Below are 21,773 nucleotides of genomic sequence, written 5' to 3' on the forward strand. Positions count from 1 at the left end.
ACTTTCACAAACCTCGTTCTCACATCCACCGTAGTCCACCACGACCACTGATTCCACGATCAAGAACCAATTTTATATCATGCTTTACTTCATCTGATTTAACAGCATCTTTCACTACATCCGATTTTTCAATCGTCTAAGTGAAACTATTGTGAAATGAGCATACAGTTTGGATATGTATATCCAGATAAATCGTCTAAGTGAAACTATTGTGAAATGACTTCAGGGATCTGTTCGGAGATGTATCTCCAAATTAATCTCATAAAAATTCGGAGTTGTATCTCCGAACTAAATTTTGTTAAAAAATAGTAGTTAATATGTTTAGAGATGCGCCCCACTTTATAAGGGTGCTAAGAGAAATTTCCGATGCTAAGTGCTCATTTGGAAATTTTCATATTTACATTGAAAAAACTTGATTTTATTTAGTTATCGTTTTCAAACTTTAAGATAATGTTAAATATTAGTTTGTCAATAATACTTTTAATTATTTATTTTATTTATTGTAGAGAAAAATCAAATGAAAACTATTTAAAAAAAAACAAAATAATAAATATAGCGGAAAGTGGGCCGTACCACATTTTCGTCATCAAATTATTTACACATGGATAAGTCAATGCTTCAATTTAGCTTTGAAATTGACGAACGCACGTTTTCAATTGAACCTAAACTCAAGAAATTAGTGACTGTTGTTAGCTTATATGGACTCACCACTTGAAAACTAGAGCCCTGTATATGAAGGTATTCAAAGAAAGAGAGTGCATAATCCTGAAAAACTATGAAGACCATCATTGACGCCTTCTTTGATAAAGTGAATAACCAACAATGGCTGACATTAGAAATGTCCACAGAACCTGCCCACAGTATCAAATAAACAAATTAATACAAACAAGAAATGCAGTGAATTCAAAGTCAGCAAACACTTAAAGGAACAGGGCTTTGCAAGTACCGTATTTATCGCAAGCCACCTTTCAAGCCTTCTAATCTTTGATTGCATCTCCTCAATAATGCCTTCAATCGGGGAGATTACCCTGCTTGATGAGGATTCTGAAGAAGAGCTACATCCCTGTTCCAAAAAGTTTTTTATGCTTAATGGTATTTTAAATGCGGAAAAAATGTCCATTTAGGAATACAGTCGCTTTGAACCAATGCAGGAACCCATGCAGTGTAGGTGTGCAGAGCCGCATTAGCAAATCTCGAATAGAATGGGATAGATTTCTAGCAGTTGCCTATATAGTTTAGGATCAATCGTTCATGTTAAGAGGCCGGAGTTGTAGCACCCCTTATTATGATGTTGCATTCACTTGGCTTTGCTATTGTAATTAAGAATATGATATGATGCAGCAAAAATATCAAGTACCCGCTTTTTTAAACATCAGATACGCACACCTTAACATATCCTAGACATAGGTCCCACTTTCCTCACCTGAAAACACATCCTCCAACAACTAGCACCAATGATAATTGTTGATATATTGTAATTATGATTAGTATTGGTTAGCGTATCGTGTTTTCATCTTGATTTTATTTATCTTAGTTGATTCTCTCCCTAATTCTTGGAATTGATTATGAAAACACATATTCCCCAAATTGTAAGTCACTTTTCCAAATATATTTGTCTCAAATTATAATTCACTTTACAATCTCAATACAACGTTAATGACTTTTTGTCTAATATACCCTCTGCTATTTATTTCTCTTTCATCTTTCAATTCTTTTAATTTCGTTTTCCAATATAATTATTGAAGAGCATTTTTGTAAAGTTATACATCATTTCATTTTCTCATAAAGTAATAATCGTATTTCTTAATTCGTGTGAAATGGCCAAATAGTTTTATAATTTGGGACGGAGGGAGTAATGAAGTGAACACATTTTCAGTCTCAAGTTAAAAACCCTAGCTTTTTTCTGGCGGTTGGGTGTCCAAGAAACATTTGTTTTGTTCTGCTGCAATGCCCGCTGCCATCATGACTGGAAACCTTCAATCTGTCGTCGTGTAAAACACCACTGTCAGAAGCTCCTCCATGCACTTCCCCGGATGGCAACGGGTGCCCGCGGGTGAGGGTTTTATACTACCCAAACCCGCACCCGAAATTACAACCCGAACCCAAATGCTATTCGGGTGATAAAATAACACCCACGCCCACACCCGTTGGGTTCGGGTTTTTCACCCAAACCCAAACCCGCAACAAAATACATAAAATATATTTTTCCTACAATTTTTTTATAACTTTCCACAATATATATATATATATATATATATATATATATATATATATATATATATATATATATATATATATATATATATATATATATATGGGGACGACTCAAGTGAGAACACTTGGTTATTATGAGAAATGAGAACAATGAATCACGACCATTAAATTTTGATTTGTTGATTTTAATGGACTGGATTGGTTTCTCTTTCTATGATCCTTAATATTTATTTTAAATCAACATAGAAACAGAAACCAATACAGTGCATTAAAATCAACAAATCAAAATTTAATAGTCGTGATTCATTGTTCTCATTTCTCATAATAACCAAGTGTTCTCACTTGAGTTGTCCCCTATATATATATATATATATATATATATATATATATATATATATATATATATATATATATATATATATATATATATATATATATATATATATATATATATATATATATATATATATATATATTCGGGTGTGATTTCGGGTTTCGGGCGCGGGTTTCACACTACCCAAACCCGCACCCGAAATATCGGGTGGCACCCGAACCCAGTCAACTCGGGTTTTCACCCGTTGACTCGGGTTCGGGTGCGGGTGGGCCCTGCGGGTTTGGGTCTATTTGCCATCCCTTGTGTGTCCCGCGCCACCTTCTGCTCATCTGTTTGTGAAGTGGTTTGTTCCTGTGGTCTCATTTTTCCCTCCCAGTTCTGTTAGGAAGGACCCCTTCCAGTTTTTGGATCTTACTTCGATTTGTGTTTCAGTAGTTCTTGCTTCAGACGTGTCAAATTTTCACTATTTCAGTCCGTTTGCATCAAACGTTTGGGTTGTTCACTGTTTCTACGACCCATATTTCATTATTTGGTATTATTAAGAAAAAATTGGGTGAAATATAATGTCAGAAATCCCAACAACGGAGGTTGATTCCACGAAAGAGTTTGATCTCGTTTGAGCTTCAAGGAACACCGACTATCATAACATAAAAATTGAATGGTGACAGAAGAATACCTGTTCAAATATTTTGGGTCAACCCTATTCCGACCATTTTCCTAAGAAAGCTTCAGATATAGATGCTAAGTTAAAAGATGGTTAGGAATTAGTTGATTAACAACTTGTATCACTGTTTGTAGAATTTATTGATCATAGGGTTTTCCACAAAATCTCTCTAAGCACTCTAGCATTCTCGAAATCAATAAAAACTAAGTGCAAGTCCTTTTTATCCGTCCGAAATCGTCTATTTTATCCATCCGATATAACTCCATCACACTTCGTAGTAAGTAAACCGCTTCCACGGTCGACCTCCTATGCATAAAAACAAATAGATTATCGATAATTTGAGTCTCTATTCTTAGTCTATGCTCAACCACTCTTTCTCATAACTGATTTTTTTCTTTAGGACTTTCCACAAAATCTCTCTAGGCACTCTATCAGACGGATTCTCCAAATCAATGAAAACTAAGTGCTTATCCATCCGAAATCTTTTTTATCCATCCGATATCACTTTATCACACATCATGGTAAGTAAATCGCTTCCATGGTCGACCTCCTAAGCATAAAACCTAATTGATTGTTGATAATTTGAGTCTCTATTCTTAATCTCTACCCAATCACTTTTTCTCATAATTTCATGGTATGGCTTCTAAGCGAAATCCCCTACAATTTGCGTATTTGATCTATGCCATAGAGATTCAACAAAATTTTATGTTGGCTTTTGACTGTCTTACATAACCCTATCCTTTTATCCGGGCTTAAAACCAATTATGCATAGGAAGGCTAACATAGGCTTGATTTCATTATTTGATTTCTAATTTAATTTAAATTACCATACCGAGTCTAGAGTGGGTATAAATAGGGGTTAGTACTTTGTCCTTTTTACATCATACCATATTGATTTTAACAAAAGAGTAGTATTATTCACGATGTCCCTGCCTCCTCTTGTGAAACATTGTTACGTACTTAAATGGATAATGTTTGAAGAAGGCCCAAAAAAAGACTAAATTTTGTCCATTGAGTACAGGGTACCTGAGATTGAATAAAGTCCATTATCTCTAGCAGCCTTGTCGATTGCTGAAAGTTAATCCCACCAGATGTTCTCTCCATTGTTGGTAGTCTTTCCAAAACTATTTCAAGGTAACTCTGCCGAAAAACAGACAACAACCATAGTAAGTTGACCACCACCCGGACATCACAATAGACACGATTGATTCAACACCAGAGAAAAGAACGAAACTATAATAAAGCAATAATGCCGATACCTTAGTAGTATACGAACCATCCAATTTAAGCATTGAACCTGCTGCAGCCACAGCATCTTTAGAAACACCCTTTATCTGAATGTATGGACCAGGAACATCTTGTAGATGATCAACCTCAATTAGAATCTACCCCAGTAAAATCGGAAAAAAAGAAAAAGAAAACTTCAATGGCAATTTAGGAGCCCATTAACCATAAATAAGCCCAGAGGTGATGGTGGCAAATAATCATCTTCCCCAACAGAATAATAACATGATTTAATTATTCCACATCATATGCACCAAATTTGAGTAGTGTAATAAAAGGAAATTAAGGAACTGGTAGTTGTAACTACCCAAAAAGGTGGTCACTATTTGTTGAGAATCAAAAAGAAGGGTGTTAGTCATTGTTCAGTATAAGCTTTAGTATAAATACAAGTCTAAATGGTATAACCATTTTCTGAGTAATTAGTAAAAGAATATCCACTGTTCTATTATAAAAGAGTGATGTTCAAAAAGACTTAAAATGATTATCATTAAATCTTCATTGCCTAATTGACACTCACAATAGTGGCACCAAGATATACCTTTAGAGTTACACTAGACGAGATATCACATATGGGGTTAAGAGTTCAACGATTCATCATCATAAATCTGAACTAGAGCTCTATTGAACATAAACCGTTATAAACTTCAGTTGCTAAAACCAAATTTATTCATCATGGTGCTAAGATCAGCCAAGTTAGGTTAAGGGGAGGGGGGAACTAGGAGAAACAGGAACAAATTCATTTCAGCCTGTAATTTTTATCAGCTAATTACTGGAATGAAACATGTATTTTCAGTCAAATGTAAATCATAAGATAAATCATGAGACCTTTCCATCCTGGTAGATGAATGCGGACGCTTCAATATAAGCAACTGCTTGATACCTGATAGATAACTGCTACCAATCAATAATAGTAATATGTAAATACATAGACAAATGAGAGAGAAAAATTGAAAGATAGAAATTTGCAAGAGGTGTCTATCGCTTTGTCAAATACAACACATCCTTATGTTAGAATATAAGAAAGATATATTTTCAAACACTACAACTAAATCCATAAAACATAATTGTTTTATGATTACGATGATCTACAAAAGGGGATGATTATCTATTTGTATTGAAATATGGCTTACCCAAGGTTAAGAAGACCGGCAACCGTAGTAATGCTAATATCAAAATCCACTTTAGGCTGAATGATGAAGTTTCCTTCTCTGATAGGCTGGATAGTACAAGATAATATGAAACTTAAAGAAAAGATAATATGAAACTTTTGGAAAATAAAATAAAAAACTGATACAACATCTATTCATGAGTGACGATATAAGTAAATGACGGGAAAAGAGAAAAATATTTCCGACCTCACGTATCAGTAACGCAAATCTGCCTTCACATATTCTAACCCGAATACAATCACTATCTGTCAGTTGACCATTAGAAGGGATCCCAGGAAGCCTCATGTAAATATCGATAAATTTCTGAACTGAACTGCAAAATTTTGCTGGATCAAGAATGGATAGAATATCTTGATATGCCACCTGTTATTTATTGTTATCTTTAGTAAAAAAAAAATTGAACAACACCTGATCACATATTATGATTTATAGATAGAGATAAACCCCTTACTTTTTTGTTACTCTTCAATACAAACAGTGAACTCTCGGGAGAAAGCACAGGGTCAAAGTCGTTTCGAATTTTCAGCTGGAATCCAATATGAAACGGTCACATACTGATCAGTTCTCTGAAAACAACTATCCATTATCTAAAAATTAAAAAACACAGAGACAGTAGTCACAGTACTCCTATTAAAGATCTATGTGAGAGCAGAGAGAGAAAGAATGGTTTGTCAAAATAAAACTAAAATCATCAAGTTATATGTTATTATTTCAGGGTCAGTAATCATGCATGAAAGCTTTTGCCACCAAAATAATTTTCAAGATTTACAGAATCATACTAGTGTAATGTATATTATAATAGTTAGAGAGCATTAAAAAATTAGAAGATGTGTCGTACTTCTTGTACTTCTTGTTTATATATGGAAGCCGTTTGATGGTTCAGCCTAAAATCTTAAGTAATCAAACTACTTAAACTGTTACTTCTTAAGCAGCATTAATATATGGAGATTAAGAAAAGCACGCTATCCACTAACATGTGCATGAACAAGATGGGGTTCAATAAGTTGTTGGAACATAGGAAACACAGTCATCATGATCTCATTTTGGGAAATAAAACATCCAACTCTACTCTTATCCCTTTGAACACGTGAAATCAAATGTGAATGAACGCCTCCTACCTGTTTTGAATAAGAAAATAAGTTATTAGACTTCTTTAGCCCCAGCTAAATAAATAGATGGAATAGAAAAAAAGTTTTCAAAGATGGATGGTAACTCATTCTTACAACAGCAATCCACAAGTCAAGTGACATTCGAATATCCGGATGCAACGCATAGACGCCTTCAAATATAATCTGGTCAAAATTAGGAATGAACTCTCAAGAACTACAATTGACAAATAGGAAAAAGAACTAACTAGCATAACATGACTGGTAACTATATCAAATGTGACTGGTAACTATATCAGGAAGTATGCATAGAGACAGACTAAGATGCATCAAATACTCAATTTTGTTACTATGCATATTTGTACTGCACTTTCTGATGTCAGTGAGTGTGACAAAAGAGGCAACAGTACAAACAGGTAAAAAGTGAGTTTACACAACTTTTCGATATGAGGTGAAAATGATGTAGTGTTCCTTTGTGGTACAAACTGATCAATATATTTATTTCCTCAACTAATTGTTATATACCCTTCTGCAGTGCGACAGGGGACTTCAACAAGTACACTACACTGCAGTTAGTGTGTCACTGAATCTCTACAGCAGACAAATAGTGACTATGATTCTGAGGTACAGTCTTAGCAGAGTGGCATAGCCTGAATGCTACAGAAGTACAAAGGGTTAAAGCGCTAACACCATTTGTCAACTCTTGTGCAGCTATTGGCATGGTAATTATAAAGAAATACACAGGTCAACCATGGTCCATAGCTTTCAAGTAGGCATGGCAACGGGGCGGGTCGGAGACGGTTTTTACGTTCCCCAAACCCAAACCCGAAACCCCAATCAATCCCCGTTCCCCCCGCCCCAAACCAAAACGGGATGAAGAGTTAAAACCCAAACCCGTCCCAAACGGGTTCGGGTTGGGTTCGGGTATCTCCGCCCCGCCACCATCTATTTCGTAAAATCAATTTTTTTAATAAAAATATTTACTTTTTCAAAAATCAAATTACATTATAAATAACAAAATAAAACAATCTCAAAATATTTCATACATACATTTCAAGTATTTAAAATAATATATACAAATCAAATTATCAAAACATCAGCCACATATTTATTAATATAAATTATGAAATATAAATAATAATGTACATGTTGAAATAAACGGGGCGGGTTCGGTGACGGATTTGGGGTGGGTACTAGTGTTCCCATTACCCGACCCGTCCCCATATTTTATAATCGGGGAAAACCCGAACCCAAACCCAATCAAAGTGGGTTTTCCCCGTCAACTTTGGGGCGGGTTCGGGTGGGTACCCACGGATCTGGGTTTTATTGCCATGCCTACTTTCAAGTTTCAGGGGAATAAATTTAATGACTGACCACTCCACAATCTTCAGAAACTTCAAGTTCCTTGAAGCCACTCCGAGCACCACTTTCTAAGTCAAATATAGGTACTTTTGTTCTTCGTCCATTTCTTATGTCATCAATATTCTGCAAGGGAATCAAGAATAAAGATGTTAAATAATCCACAAGTATAATGGCCAAAAAGTATCCAGAAACTTTGACTAACCAAGCATTTAAGTCAATGAAATTTACCTTTTTTTGGATAAGTAGAGACAATATTATCATCCATTTTATTTTCAGGTGAATAGAGTAATTACCATCATCTTAATTGAGAAAAATGGTGAAAACAAGAAATTAAAGTAGTTTACAATAATACAAAACAGTTGTTATTTAAACTCTGTTGAAGATACAATTGGGAAACAGGCCATTACCGATAAACTCTGCAGACGAAACTAATTAAAGGGTCCAAAGCTAAATACTAATAGATGGGTTAATGATACTAAATCAGCACAATCATTATAAAGAAAACATAAGAAAGCCTAAACAAGAAAAGTTTTAGGGCAAGCAATAATGAGAAAGGTTCAGGCTAGGGTATCCCTAACCTTACAAATTGATTTTATGGGATTGAGTTGGACCCGAAGCCCTAATTTGAAGGTTGTAACATAGCTTGTAAGGCCAAGAAATTTGTTGTTTCACACACAATCATCCACACTTCAGATGTCCAGTTCTAGACAAGTGGAGGTGTTAGGATTCTTGTTACTCCACCCTAAAGATCCACACTTTAGATTCGAATCCTGAGTGAGATGGGGCGGTTGAGATTCTAACATCAACTAGAGATATGGTCTAAGTGGTGCTGATAAGACTAGTCATGTTATAGCCAGTTTTATGGGGGTTGAATTAGGCCTAAAGCCCAAATTCTAAGCAAAATAAATCCATTTATACACAGAAATTTCAAGTACTTGTGAAGTTAGGTTGCTATATAAATGAGAGAGCAACATCAATTTATTATAAAAAAAATAAGTAGCGTAACAATAAATTGCATTAAAACTATTCAATTGACCTACCTTTGAGAGCAAAGATAAATCAAGTGAGTTGAAATCATCATATTTAAAATCCTTTACTTGTTTGTAATAACTTTCTAGGGAAATTATTTCACAACCAATGATATTTGCCATTTTATGAGCCAAACTTGTCTTCCCACACCCACTTGGACCACCTGAAAGACATAACTTCCCAAGGATCAGTCATTAGGAAGAACCAAAGCTAATATATGTATGCTTTTGATGAAGATAATTTGGTTAAGCAAAATTGACCCATTCAGCATAATGTGAACCAAGCTTGAGCTCAACTAAACTCACTTCCAGTCCTATCAGCAAGCAACCGAAGAACTGACTTGGTATCTTCAATATAATATGCAAGCTAAATGTTTATTAATTACTTATCAATTGTAGCAACACATTCTATGATATATTTATAAGGCTTCTACCTTAATGAAATCCCAGTTCTTCTAAAATACTTCCTCCTCTCATGTGTATGTGTGTGTGCGCACGCGTGTAAGATGTATACATACATTTATACTATTTCATTTTTTGTTAGATTTATCTTCTTAGCCAACCCTACTTAGTAGAATAAGACTTGGGTGTTGTTGTTAGCTTTGGTCTTCTGGTGCACATGTAGCTACTTGTACAAATGGTTCTGTGTGGCAGAGTAACACAGCAACTGGCAGGCACTATGCATGGTAAATATGGAGAAGCGCACTAAAAGGAAGATTGGGAATGAGGAAAGGTTCATATTATTACCAATTCCAACAATGACTGGAACACCTTTATTCTCCAACAAAGCCTGGAACAAAAATAAATAAGCAGATAGGTTTCAATCAAACAAATAAATAGGAATTTCTTATGAAATTGCAATCTTTAAAAAATGAAGTCCAGAAGAAATCTCCAAGCTACTCTTCCTTACTTGTATAGCTTGAACTGCCAAAAGCAATCCCCTGTCCAGGTCATATGAATCGGGCATGGGAGCAAGCCTAATGGTGTCCCTGAAAGGTGAGGGATCTGTGGTTGCTTCATGAGAGAAGTCTTGATATAAAGGAAATCTTATATAGACATACAGGAAATTATCACCAAAATATCAGAAAAGTTTAGGATATGTTCTTCAATTCAAGGAATAATACCTAGGACTGTGTGGTCAATATGGGAGGAATCTGAAGACATGAAACGCCATGTAGCCACAAAAGGTTCTATTTTTGATTTTGTTGGGGAACGGGTCCATGGCTGAGATAAATCCTCGGGGCCAGTAACAAGGTTAGGGATAACACGAATTGGCTTTGGTGCAACAATTGTTGTTTCTTGACTGCCAGTCACAGTTGTATTAGACACAAGTGGTGGCGTACTAAGACGGGGTACACCTGCAAGCAAAAGTTAGTAGAAGCAACAATTGCACTGTTCAGCGATAAATACAAGTCACAGTAACAAATTGAAATGTTCTTGTTATTATCCTCATGGTTAAATTAAACATTGGATGGACGATGTAAGTCACTGAAACTAATTGACCAAATTTTATCCACAACCAAAATTAACCTTTTGTGGCAGTCATCACTCACCACCACATAAAAGAAAGAATATCAAACAAGAAAAATAACTAAATTAATTAAATATGAAAGACTGAGGAAAGTATGCATTCAAATCCATACCTTTTCTCTCAAGAATCATTTCAAGGTATGATTTAGTAATCCAAGGTCCATTGATACCCATCTTCAATGCTTCTGTTCCAACAGTCTGCAGTTTTTTTTCGGTTCCTCACATAAGTAAACCACTAACTAAAAAAGCTATTTATTATAGATGATTTTTTTTTTTAAAATAAGATCAGAGAGAGTGCGTTATCTATCAATTACTTATCCTGTTCCTAAATATAGGTGCTAATTTGACAAAAAATATGTCCTTAAATTAAAAGGGTGTTTGTGATCATTCTTATCTTGACTAATATGCATATAAAAGATTACACATGAAAGGCAAGCAGGCAACAAGCTGGGCCGCTACCCCTTTTTGGATAGCAAAATCAATCCTTTTAAAAACTACATCCATAGACCTAAGAGACACAAAATTGTTATACATAACCTTCTTAACTCTTTGTAAAAGATTCATTGTCTCTGGTGTTAAGAAGCCAAAAGTGTCAAACACAAATAATATAAAATCATGTTCATTGTCTGAACGCATTTTCTCATGTTTGGCCACTTTGCTTGAAGCGACACATTTGATGGCCTAAGTGTCGATCTTCCCTCCTGTGGGAGGGTCAAGAAGTTCACATGCGCACCTTTGTTCACAAATAGTCCCACCTCACATGCGCACCTTTCTTCACAAATACTCCCACCTGTAGGGCGATGTCCTTTCTAGTAAAACAACTACAGTCAAAATTTGGAATCCTACCGCGAAGACCATCGAAAGCTCGGTCAAAATCAAAGTTCATACCATATATCCCAATATCTCTCAATATATGATCTTGTAGCATCCAAGATTGAACCCTGGAAGCTACAAAAGCTTACAAGACAGTCTCTATTGTTGACTACAAACCCAATCCCTAAACTCTAATAGGTAAAGAAGTCACTCTCCAATGAAGGTCAACGAAGAAAGGACATCTACTAACCACAATGTCTTCAGCCACCCCCTTGCAATTCTTTATCAAACCAAATAATTGTCTCTTCCGCATGAAAAAGTTGGCACGTCCTTAAGCCAAAAAAATTGTTTGGCGATACCGATGCAGGATCGATGTAGAATTTCAATTTACGGATCCATTGATTGTGGAAGAAGATGCATTAACTCAATAGCCTAGGCAACTCTCTTCATGGACGATCCCTTGATAAAATCTCTATATCGACTAATAACCCTCCAAGCAATTTCATCCACAATACTGGATTGCCAATGTCCGAAAGGAATAACCCCCCACGATATCTACTGTCATCCCATAAAGGCCAAAAGATCTCATATTTGCAAATATTCAATTCAAGGCTCAAACTTTGACCCGTTTCCCAAATGATGTCAAGGGCTTTAGCCGCCTCCTTTGAATCCATTACGACGGTCTCATCATCAAGATACCAAACATGAAGGATAAGTTTGCAATTATCTTTGATATTATGAATAAGGTGTAATACAAGATAAAATATGAACTATTCCAATGTAGCGCATGTGTAACACGAGAAAAAATGAACTATTCCAATGGATCATCTTGCTGCACTTCAATGGCTGACATAACATGTTCATCCCCAAGGTGCAACCTCGCTTTCTGACCTTAAAGAAACTTAACCCACAAAGAAATAGATGGACATCTTACAAACTCACCACGTGCACTAATGTCGATCGGTCTACCATATTGAAAGCATTTCAGAAATCTATCGTGAGCATAGTCAATGAACCATCTCCATATCGCTTGCTCAACACCTTAATGTCACTATGCAAAATGGCTTCAAAACCACCTGATACCCCAATTCCAAACTGAAAGCGAGATACTTTTCCACGTAACTTCTTTCATAGTAACATTGGATACTAAACACCTCTAAATAGAACCTACAACAATAGGGAGTATCTTACCATCAGGCTTTAATAGCACCGTCAAATATGAGGAAGCTACAAACTCAACCAAACTCGTCAGACTTTTTCTCCTAGCCATAAGTTAACTACTAAAGTGATTGCACAAAGAAGATCTCTTGCCACAGTCGAACCTTCTCACACGACGTGTCTAATAATTGTTGGGCTCCCAAACCTTCTCTACCACACAGTGTCCCTCTAGAGAACAATTTAACGCCCTTGAAAATAATGTCAGCTTCAGCCACAACGGGAGCCTCAGAGAACATGGAGATCATCATGGAGGAAGGTGGCCTGTATGAGTGTTTAGCCTCCAAAATATTCATTGTAACTCCATTTTAGTGGTCACTCCAGATAGGGGTGTTCGCGGTGCGGTTTGGGCGGTTTTGACGAAAAAAATCATCTGAACCGCAAGAGAAAAAATAGTGCGGTTTGGTTTGGTTCGGTTGGCTTTTAAAAAAAATCTGAACCAAACCAAATTAATGCGGTTTAGTTCGGTTCAGTTGGTTCGGTTTTTTACAAATATTTTATTAAGCCATACATACACATACATATGACAACATAATTTTGTATTTAGACATTCATACATTATCAAATAACAACAAAACTCGTCATATTTTGACAACAATTTTCCATTTAATATGTAAATTTTAAATTAGACAAAAGTGGAATATTAAACATAAAATAATAGCATAAAATAATATAAAAATTATTATAACAAAACAAAAAATAGAAGAGACGAAAGTTAGTGAAGGTGAAAAAAAAAAGTGTTGAGATATTAGAGAAGAAGATGTGCGATAAAAACGAAACTGAAATACAGAACATTTACATAAAAATGAGAAGGTGAAAAAGAAAGAATATAAGAGAGTAGAGATTATAGCAGAAGAGGGAAGATGTGTGTGGCAAAGAAGGTGCGATAATGTTATTAGAGATTTGAGAAGATCGGGACTGAAATTATATGTGTAAGGATGGGAAAATTGTTTGTAATCATAAGGCCAATGTATAATAGGTTTAAGTTTGGGTTGGATGTGAGTTAAGTAAAATTTAGGTTGTAATATAATGCGGTTTGATTCGGTTTGGTTCGGCTTACAAAATACAAACCGCAAACCGAACCGAACCGTGCGGTTTTGTTAAAAAATGACTCAAACTAATCCGAACCAAATGCGGTTTTTTGCGGTTTCGGTTTGGTTTGCGGTTTTCTATTGGGTTGGTTTGGTTTTGAACACCCCTAACTCTAGATGATCCCATCATTTTCCCTGCCGTTGTGAAGTGTCCATCTATAACTTTAAAAAGGCATTGCCTGATGTTAGTACTCACGTTTTTATCTCCCTCCTCAATGTTAACTCCTTCATGACCCATATCACCTTGTCTAGAGTTGTCCAACACACTATCAAATAACTTGGCGAGACCGTCTTCTTCTCTTCAAGTAGCCAAGCAACTCAAAATGTGATGTTACTGAAAGGTCTTCAAATTCTCAGACCTACGATTCAGCCTATTTTAAGGCTTGAAAACATGTAAAGTACAATGAGAAAGAAGTACCAACTGAACTGAAGCAGCTACAAAACCCGGCTCAGCGACCACCTTTTAAAGAGCCTCCCTAAAAGAAAGCAAGACGACAACTGGGATATATACTCTTCACAATGAAGATAGGTGTTATGAGGACTTTCTCTAACACTCTTGCATCCAAAACCAACCCTCCTTTGCACCAAGGGTATCAGGGTCCCTTGAAAATGATTTTAAAATACCTACAATGTGGTTCCCAACCTCCCCTATCTCATGAATAACTCGAATCAAATCATCATGATGATGCCCGGCTCATGGCATGAATACTCATACACCTTCCACACATCCATTGCTCAACCACCCTTAAACACTCCTCCAACGCCAATAACAACAATCAAGTATTACACCATTAAGTGGGGTCGGTACATGTATCACATGACGTCATAATGTTCTATCATAAATCATATATCTATCCAACTCATTAATCTCTATTTCTTTTTTAATAGTTTCTCTTATAATTTTTTTAGGTCTTCTTTGCCTCTAGTAAAAAATGCTATTCAGTGTAGAATTAAAGAAGACATTACATACATGGTCTGTAAGGACTAAGGAAAACTTTTTATAAGAGAAAATGTTAAGGAAAAAATGAACTAGGAAAATAAACTCCCCAAAACTAGGAGTTAACAACATAAAGGGGAAATATAACTCGAATGAGCAAAACAAAAATATAGTTTTGGTCCTCATTAGTGATTATGAGATTAAAGATGTAATTTATGCTGTTACAACTTACAGACTCTAACAATATTAATATTAAATTTTTTTTATAGGTAAAATTGAGTGTCACTAGTTGAAACTTATATGAAATTGGAACCACCCCGCCTATGAACATACTAGGAAGTATAAATCTAAGTAGTCAACTAAGAATTAACTTTCAGAGCAGCAACACTGAGCGAGGCAGAACGAATGTGCCCAAACAGGCGAACACTAAAACAATCCTCAAAAACTGCAACAAAGGCAAACTAATGCATGGAAGCAGGCTCACATATTATTGCATGACAAGTTTTAAAATGCAAGGTCTAATATATAGACAACTGTACAAAAATCCTATCAAAAGATAGTCTAGGAAAAGGAAATGACGTCATAATAATTAACTATCATATGGTGATATGTGCAGAAGAAAGTAGGTAACAAAGAAATAGTTTATCCTAAAATAGTGTTACTTATAACCAAGTTTAAAGTGGGTTTCAAAACACAATAATGTAAAAGAAAAGTTGATAGGGTGTCACTGTGTCCGAGATGATGGAAGGTCAATATTGCTGGGTCAGAATTTCTTGGTCAATAAATAGGCACATCACCATTGAAACCTCCAAAACCATATTTGGAATTATTGTAAACCAAAATCTTTGAAATTGAGACTTGAAGCTAAGGTTTGTGTGTATAGAGCCAAGGAGAATTCATCACCTCCGTGGAGGATTTCCAAATTTTAGGAATCTTAATAACAAAAATCTTAATAACAAAATAGTGAGAGAATTGCTCACAAAGGATGACACTACTCTAATACTACGTTAAAAATATAAAGGAAGGAGAAAAAGAATGATAGAGACTACAAATAAAGGTGTTAAATAGATATAGACTATTATGATGTGATACAATATATAAAGCATTAAAACCAATTTATACTAATACACAAATACAGAAACAACAGGAAATATGATAAAATATGGAAATCACTCCTACGAGGCTGTAATATATTCTAAAACAATCTAATATACTATAAAAGATATGTACTGAACCAATGATACTTTTTAGATATTTAAACAAATATGTACCATTCTTAACACTATCTACTTAAAATCAACATGGTGAGGCACCAAAAGAGAAGAATGCGTATAGTCAGAAAGATTTTATTTAGAAGGAACATAATTTAGTCATAAGAAAAAAAGTTCATACCTTCCTATCGGTTCCTCTCGTGACCAAGAATGTCTCGCCAAGAACATCAATGGTTTCAAACGACATTGAAACCTTGCCATAATTGATAGTTGTGGATGCGCGTTTATAACTAACCACAACAATGTACCCAAGAGCCAGCAACCCACCCAATGTCATTCGTCCAACCTGTTCCAACACTGTAATAATGAATGGCAAACAAAATCTACTATAGGGCAGAATGGGTTCATTTTTTCTCAATGGACAACATGACAGGTTCAACAGATGAAGATTTTTTAAATGGCTAACCAAGGAATGTTAGAAGTCTATAAAGTGTTCAACACAATATGTTTTAGTCAAGCTTAACAACAAAGAATGCCACGTGAAAACCATTTCATTCTGAATTTCCAACTTCTGAATTCATGTCTACCATCCTGACAAAATATATAATCTCTCAATATTATACAATGATGTTTCTCTTATTCCCATTGATCAAACTACCGTCAGTCTCATAAAACAAATTGATATATATTGACAAAGGTTGGTTCTGTTCTCTATTCAATAATACCAGAAAATAGTAATAGTAGCTCTTGAAGCTCCATTCCAAGCCCAAAAATTAATATATGAATATTTCATGTTTTTATATTGACAAGAGAAATTCCAAGTCCATAAAACATTTTACTATATTCTCAGGTTTATCCCGAAATCAAAATATAGTATTGTAACCATCCCTCAAACAGTCTGACTGTATATGTGTGACAAAAAAGGACATAATAAATAACTTAACCATTTACACTGTTAATTTCCTTTCAATGATGAAGCTGGCCAAATTTTGCATATTGTCTAGTGCAACCAGGGAGAAAGAACACTAACTTGTGCCTTTTGAAGTTCCATCTTTCTAGCCCTATAGCTAGACATAACATCTAAGTTTTGGAAGTCGCTCATGAGCAGAGGGAAAATGATTGGCAAGTCAACTGCTTAACTTTTTGTGGTATATTAAGATTGAGTGACACATTTACAATTTCCACAGATCCCAAAATTCAATTAAGAGTGGATGCGAGGTGGAAAACATCCATGTCGCCTTCTTTAATTAATAGTTTTGTTGCAATCAGCATGCTAAAACTTGAAGAAAGGTACAGCTTTTTGGTTATATATCCTTCAACTAAATGCTGAACATACGAGATACACCCCACTCATGTTGTTTAATATAGTTCTGTTATCAGAAAAGTAAAACGATTAAGATGAAAAATAAATTGAAAATAGTCATACCTCAAACTCAGCTTTTGGCCTGATAATGAAATTCTTGTCAACAATCCTCTGGTCACCAAGGGATAAATAATACCTAATTCCAGACTGCCGCACTTTAATCCAATCATTTATCCCTGCTTCTTCACTCGCCGAAGGTGGTCTAAGGTACATTTCAATAAAACTGAAAGCAAAACAAGTTTTCTAGTGAATATATTTAAAATTTTCTAGTGATTACCAAACTCATTTTCTTCCCAAAATCAAAATACTAACTTATCTGTTTGAGCTTGATTTCCTTGTGAGGAAGAACCTGGATATCCATCTGAAGACTGTCACAAAGTTTTAAATAATAGTAAAAAGCTTGAAGTTTTCCCCCCAAAAGTCCAAAACACAATAACAAAAAAATAAAAATTAAATCAGACAAAAAAGATATTTGAAAAAACTACACAATGAGTCAGAAGAATAATAGAAAAAAATACCTGATGGGAAAACTAATATTACACACAGTTCCTCTCAAAACACAAAGGTGATGGGAAAACTAATATTACACACAGTTCCTCTCAAAACACAAAGGTAATGCAAAAGAATAAACAGTAAAGGGCGTGCAGAACATAAATAGGGTCCGTTTGTTTTGGCTTTTTTTTAAAAGGATTTTTATAGTGTTACAAAATTTTGTGAAAAATAATTTTACAAAGAAACTTTTTATAAAAGCTTCAAATGAAAATTTTGTTTGAATAGTTATTCTTAAAATGTGATTTTAGGTATTTCACCTAATTATGGGGAAAAAATTGGATATCAAACTTTCAAAAATCACTTAATTTTGAAGTTATTTCAAATAGATTTTCATAAAAATCATTTTTGAAATACAACTTTTTGAAAAAATTGCAATTTTGACTAAGTTTTGGTCTTCAATAATCTATGTTTTTTTAAAGCTGAAACAAACAGGCCCATAATCCATGCTCGCTATATAAAGACCCATATTCAAATGTTAACTAACTTAATTTGGTCCAGCAATATTAAAAAATGTAAAGGAGAAAAAGGCCAGCCCACTCATGAGGTTCCTTTCTCACTATCGTAAAATAAATATGATGAAAGGTTAGGTTAAGAGGTGAAAAACACATGATTGTGTGGAACAGATTGATATGATAAGTTCATAAATATCACAGTTGTTCTCTTTGTCATCCATATATGGTTCGTTTTATTGCTTTGGTTTGTTTAAAGAAGTAACGCATTTATTCGGAAAATTGGTTTCTTCTTATCCTTAGTTTGGTTCTGTAAAGCAATGCAATCAAACCCAAGGTTTCAATCCTGATGAATCTTAGGGATGAAACCTGGTTTACCAGATGGTTCAGCTAGTCTAGCTTTGAAAATAAACTATATTTGGGGTTATAAGATAAGGAAGAAGACTAGCTTCAAAAGCAAAAGAACCATGCAGCTAAAAGACTTCCAGTAGACAAGGAAAGGATAAAAAAAACAAACAACTGGGCACCAGATAGAAAGAAAACCTAGCAAACATAAACATAACAAATAAAAAACAGCTAATCAGAAAAATAAATTCACACACAAAAACAAAGATATCAGTACTAAATTATAGATGATAGAGGCACCTTGCTTCTGCATTTAACCTTGTAGATTGCCTCTCTAAATGATGACACAAAGCTGTTGTTAATTCTGATCTGGCAAAAGAAGGTAGAGGAAATAAAATTGTTGTGAAATTTAGACATGAAAACAAGAAAGCAACCTCCATAAAAATAAGAAAGCAGCCAACCTGTGCATGATGAAGATCTGGCTCAATGTGCTTCCTAAATAATGGAAAAATGCTATCTATAAGGTAATCCAGTGAACAAGAATCTCCTATGTCATAGCGAACTTTAGAAAGTAGGCTAAAATGAACACCACCAACCTGATTTATAAAAAAAATATACTTTCTATATTATCTTGAAATATATAAGCAACTAATAACATAGTGCAGGCCATAAATTAAAGTAATACAAAAAACTACCACTGCAACTCGAATATCCAGTAAAGAACGCAGTTTTGCGTGCAATGCATATGTACCATCAACTATTACCTGAAACAAATGGTGTTAAGATAATTAAAAAACAAATAACTCATTTGAATATACAAAAAACTCCTTCAAATGTGCAATTAGGCCAGCTTACCACTCCAGATGAAGTACTCATTATTTTTTTATAGCCTATGCGTCTCTTTTGCTGATAATCAAACTCTGGAATTAATGTATCCTTGCCTTTTGTCAAATCCTAATTGCAATAGAGAACCCTGTTAAAATAAAAGAAGAAAAAGTCTGCAGAAAGCAAAGTATAAGGCTCATTTGTACTACTAGCTAAAGTAAAACCATAAGCTAGTCCCTCCCCCACCCCCGCCACCCTAATAAGCACATTCTAAGTTGACAGTTTGACACGTAATCTGATCAGTTTCGGTCCAAAAGAAAACTAGCAAAAAATCACTTCACCATGAATTACATGATAAAACAGCCGCTACTGACACTTTCTATTCTTACTCTTGCTTTTCTCTTTTGGTTTTGTAAGCGCTGGTAAGCATAAGATCCCAGGATCAAACAAAACAACATTATGCCAATAAAACTTGAAAAGACCAAAAAGTAAAGTATACAATTTAGGGGCTAGTAGATATCAGTGTTGGAAACCGGTGAAGGCATAAACCAAGGTAATGAAGAAAAAGGTCAGACCAGCACTTATTACATTCTAAAATAAAGTATAAACAATGGCAAACCTCGAGATTCTTGATAAGGGTAACAAAATCTATAGAATCCAGAACATTTCCTTCATCACCTCCATCACAATAATTCTCCATTGATATAACAGTACATCCAATAACAGACGTCACCTTCTCTGTTAAGCTTCAGGAGCCATGAAATAAAGAGAGAAAATTAAGAGAAAAGCAAGGCAGCATTATCGACTTTCTTCAGCAAACCAAGTCCAAAATTACAAATACATGGACAACAATATCAATAATACCTTACCTTGTTTTACCAGAACCGCTTGGACCACCAATGCCAACTGTAACAAGGCCATCTTTTTTCTCTCGCAGTTCTTGAATAGATTTTACCAACAAATAATATCCATGATCAAAAGACTGCACCATTTTGTTCACATCTTACTAAAATTAGCACAAACTTCATGGATCATGACAATTAAGTACACGAAAGCAAAGAAGCACAGACACCGAAAACACGACACAAACACTAACATGTCGACACAGAAATAATTTTTAAAAATGAATAAAGTAAACAAGATCACAGGTCGGTTACAGACACAAACTCATCTTTTTTCAGAAGTGTCAGTGCTACATAGCACGAAAGTTCAATATACTCAAAATAAAAAATCAGCCATATTAATTGGCAACATACTCTATCATTCACAAGTACAAACATTACACAATTACAAGTTAATTATAAACTGATCTTCAAATATAAAATTAATTTTACAATTTAAGTATCATGTGTGCTCATCCACAAGTAAAATTATCGAGTACTGGAAAACGTAATCTATAAAATTAAGTTTCAAGCCCTAAAATTGAAGAATGTAAGAAAATACGCATAGATTTCAACAGGTGTTGTTATATATATTCAATTCATCTGAATTATGAGCAAAACGTTAAGTGCATCGTATAAGCGAGAAATGAGAATCGAAGAATACGAAAGTTGATGCATGGTGAATATACCACATGGAGCGGGAGAGATTGAAGGATGGAAGAGGAAGAGGAAGAAGTTGAAGGCTGTTGTTGGAAGTAATCGCGTCCTCCTTCATGGAAGACTCGCTGAACAACTTCATCATCCATTTTTTTCCGATCAACAACAGTGCCACTTCTGAGATTCCTTGTTGCGTTGTGAGTTGCGGTGAGAGAGGAATCTTGTGTGGGGTGTGATATGATGGAAATGGAAAATACAACGACTTCTTTTTACTTTTTTTCTGGTTGGTGAGGGAATATGTGTAATTAAGTTAAGTATTTGGAATTTCAGATTTCGGGTTGAGAGAGTTACTTATGCGTGTCTGCCTTTCCCACCTAGTTCCCCACTATTTTCTCCACGTCTTTTGCTCATACAAGTTTTTTTTTTTTTTTTTTCTTGCCAAAATTACTCCCGTAGTCCTTTAAGTTATTTAATGGTAACAATTTGGTCCCTTATGTTGGTTTCGCTACAACTAAATCCTTTAAGTTGACTAACGCCTTCAACGTTGCCCTTGTTCACAGATTCTGTTCAAAAAAATGTGATGTGGCACTAACGGTGCTTAGGTGTCACTTAACTTTGCTGACTTGTCTGTTATCTCACTTAAAGGGGAAGAAAAATGGTCGGTGCTTACAATTAGAGGATCAAAACGCATTTCCCAAATTCAAGAACCCTAATTTTGAAAGTCATCATCAATGGGTCAATAC

The 21,773-nt window shown here is 34.9% G+C and overlaps 1 protein-coding gene across 5 annotated transcripts; it reads right to left on the reverse strand.

Moving 5' to 3' along the window:
* Window positions 1-536: 536 nt before the first annotated feature.
* Window positions 537-21,403, reverse strand: LOC131602546 (uncharacterized). 5 transcript variants are annotated; one of them, XM_058874689.1, is made up of 26 exons: window positions 21,063-21,401; window positions 20,362-20,474; window positions 20,112-20,230; window positions 19,523-19,621; window positions 19,363-19,431; window positions 19,129-19,263; window positions 18,968-19,036; window positions 17,634-17,689; window positions 17,385-17,544; window positions 16,140-16,304; window positions 10,805-10,889; window positions 10,286-10,519; window positions 10,072-10,190; window positions 9,909-9,951; window positions 9,174-9,325; window positions 8,146-8,256; window positions 6,889-6,957; window positions 6,640-6,783; window positions 6,117-6,191; window positions 5,852-6,028; window positions 5,627-5,712; window positions 5,322-5,376; window positions 4,472-4,597; window positions 4,239-4,352; window positions 947-1,063; window positions 537-851 (listed from the first exon to the last, which is right to left on the reverse strand). In XM_058874689.1, the coding sequence occupies exons 2-26, from the start codon at window positions 20,411-20,413 to the stop codon at window positions 786-788; spliced, it is 2,697 nt and encodes an 898-aa protein (XP_058730672.1). In that variant the 5' UTR covers window positions 20,414-20,474; window positions 21,063-21,401; the 3' UTR covers window positions 537-785. The 5 variants fall into 5 exon arrangements, 4 of the variants coding, with proteins under 4 accessions (XP_058730672.1, XP_058730670.1, XP_058730671.1 ...); XM_058874687.1 differs by having other exon boundaries at window positions 20,112-20,238; window positions 21,063-21,400; XM_058874688.1 differs by having other exon boundaries at window positions 10,072-10,166; window positions 20,112-20,238; window positions 21,063-21,399.
* Window positions 21,404-21,773: the final 370 nt, after the last annotated feature.

This window comes from Vicia villosa, linkage group LG5 (genome assembly GCF_029867415.1).
Source record: "Vicia villosa cultivar HV-30 ecotype Madison, WI linkage group LG5, Vvil1.0, whole genome shotgun sequence".
NCBI lineage: Eukaryota > Viridiplantae > Streptophyta > Magnoliopsida > Fabales > Fabaceae > Vicia > Vicia villosa.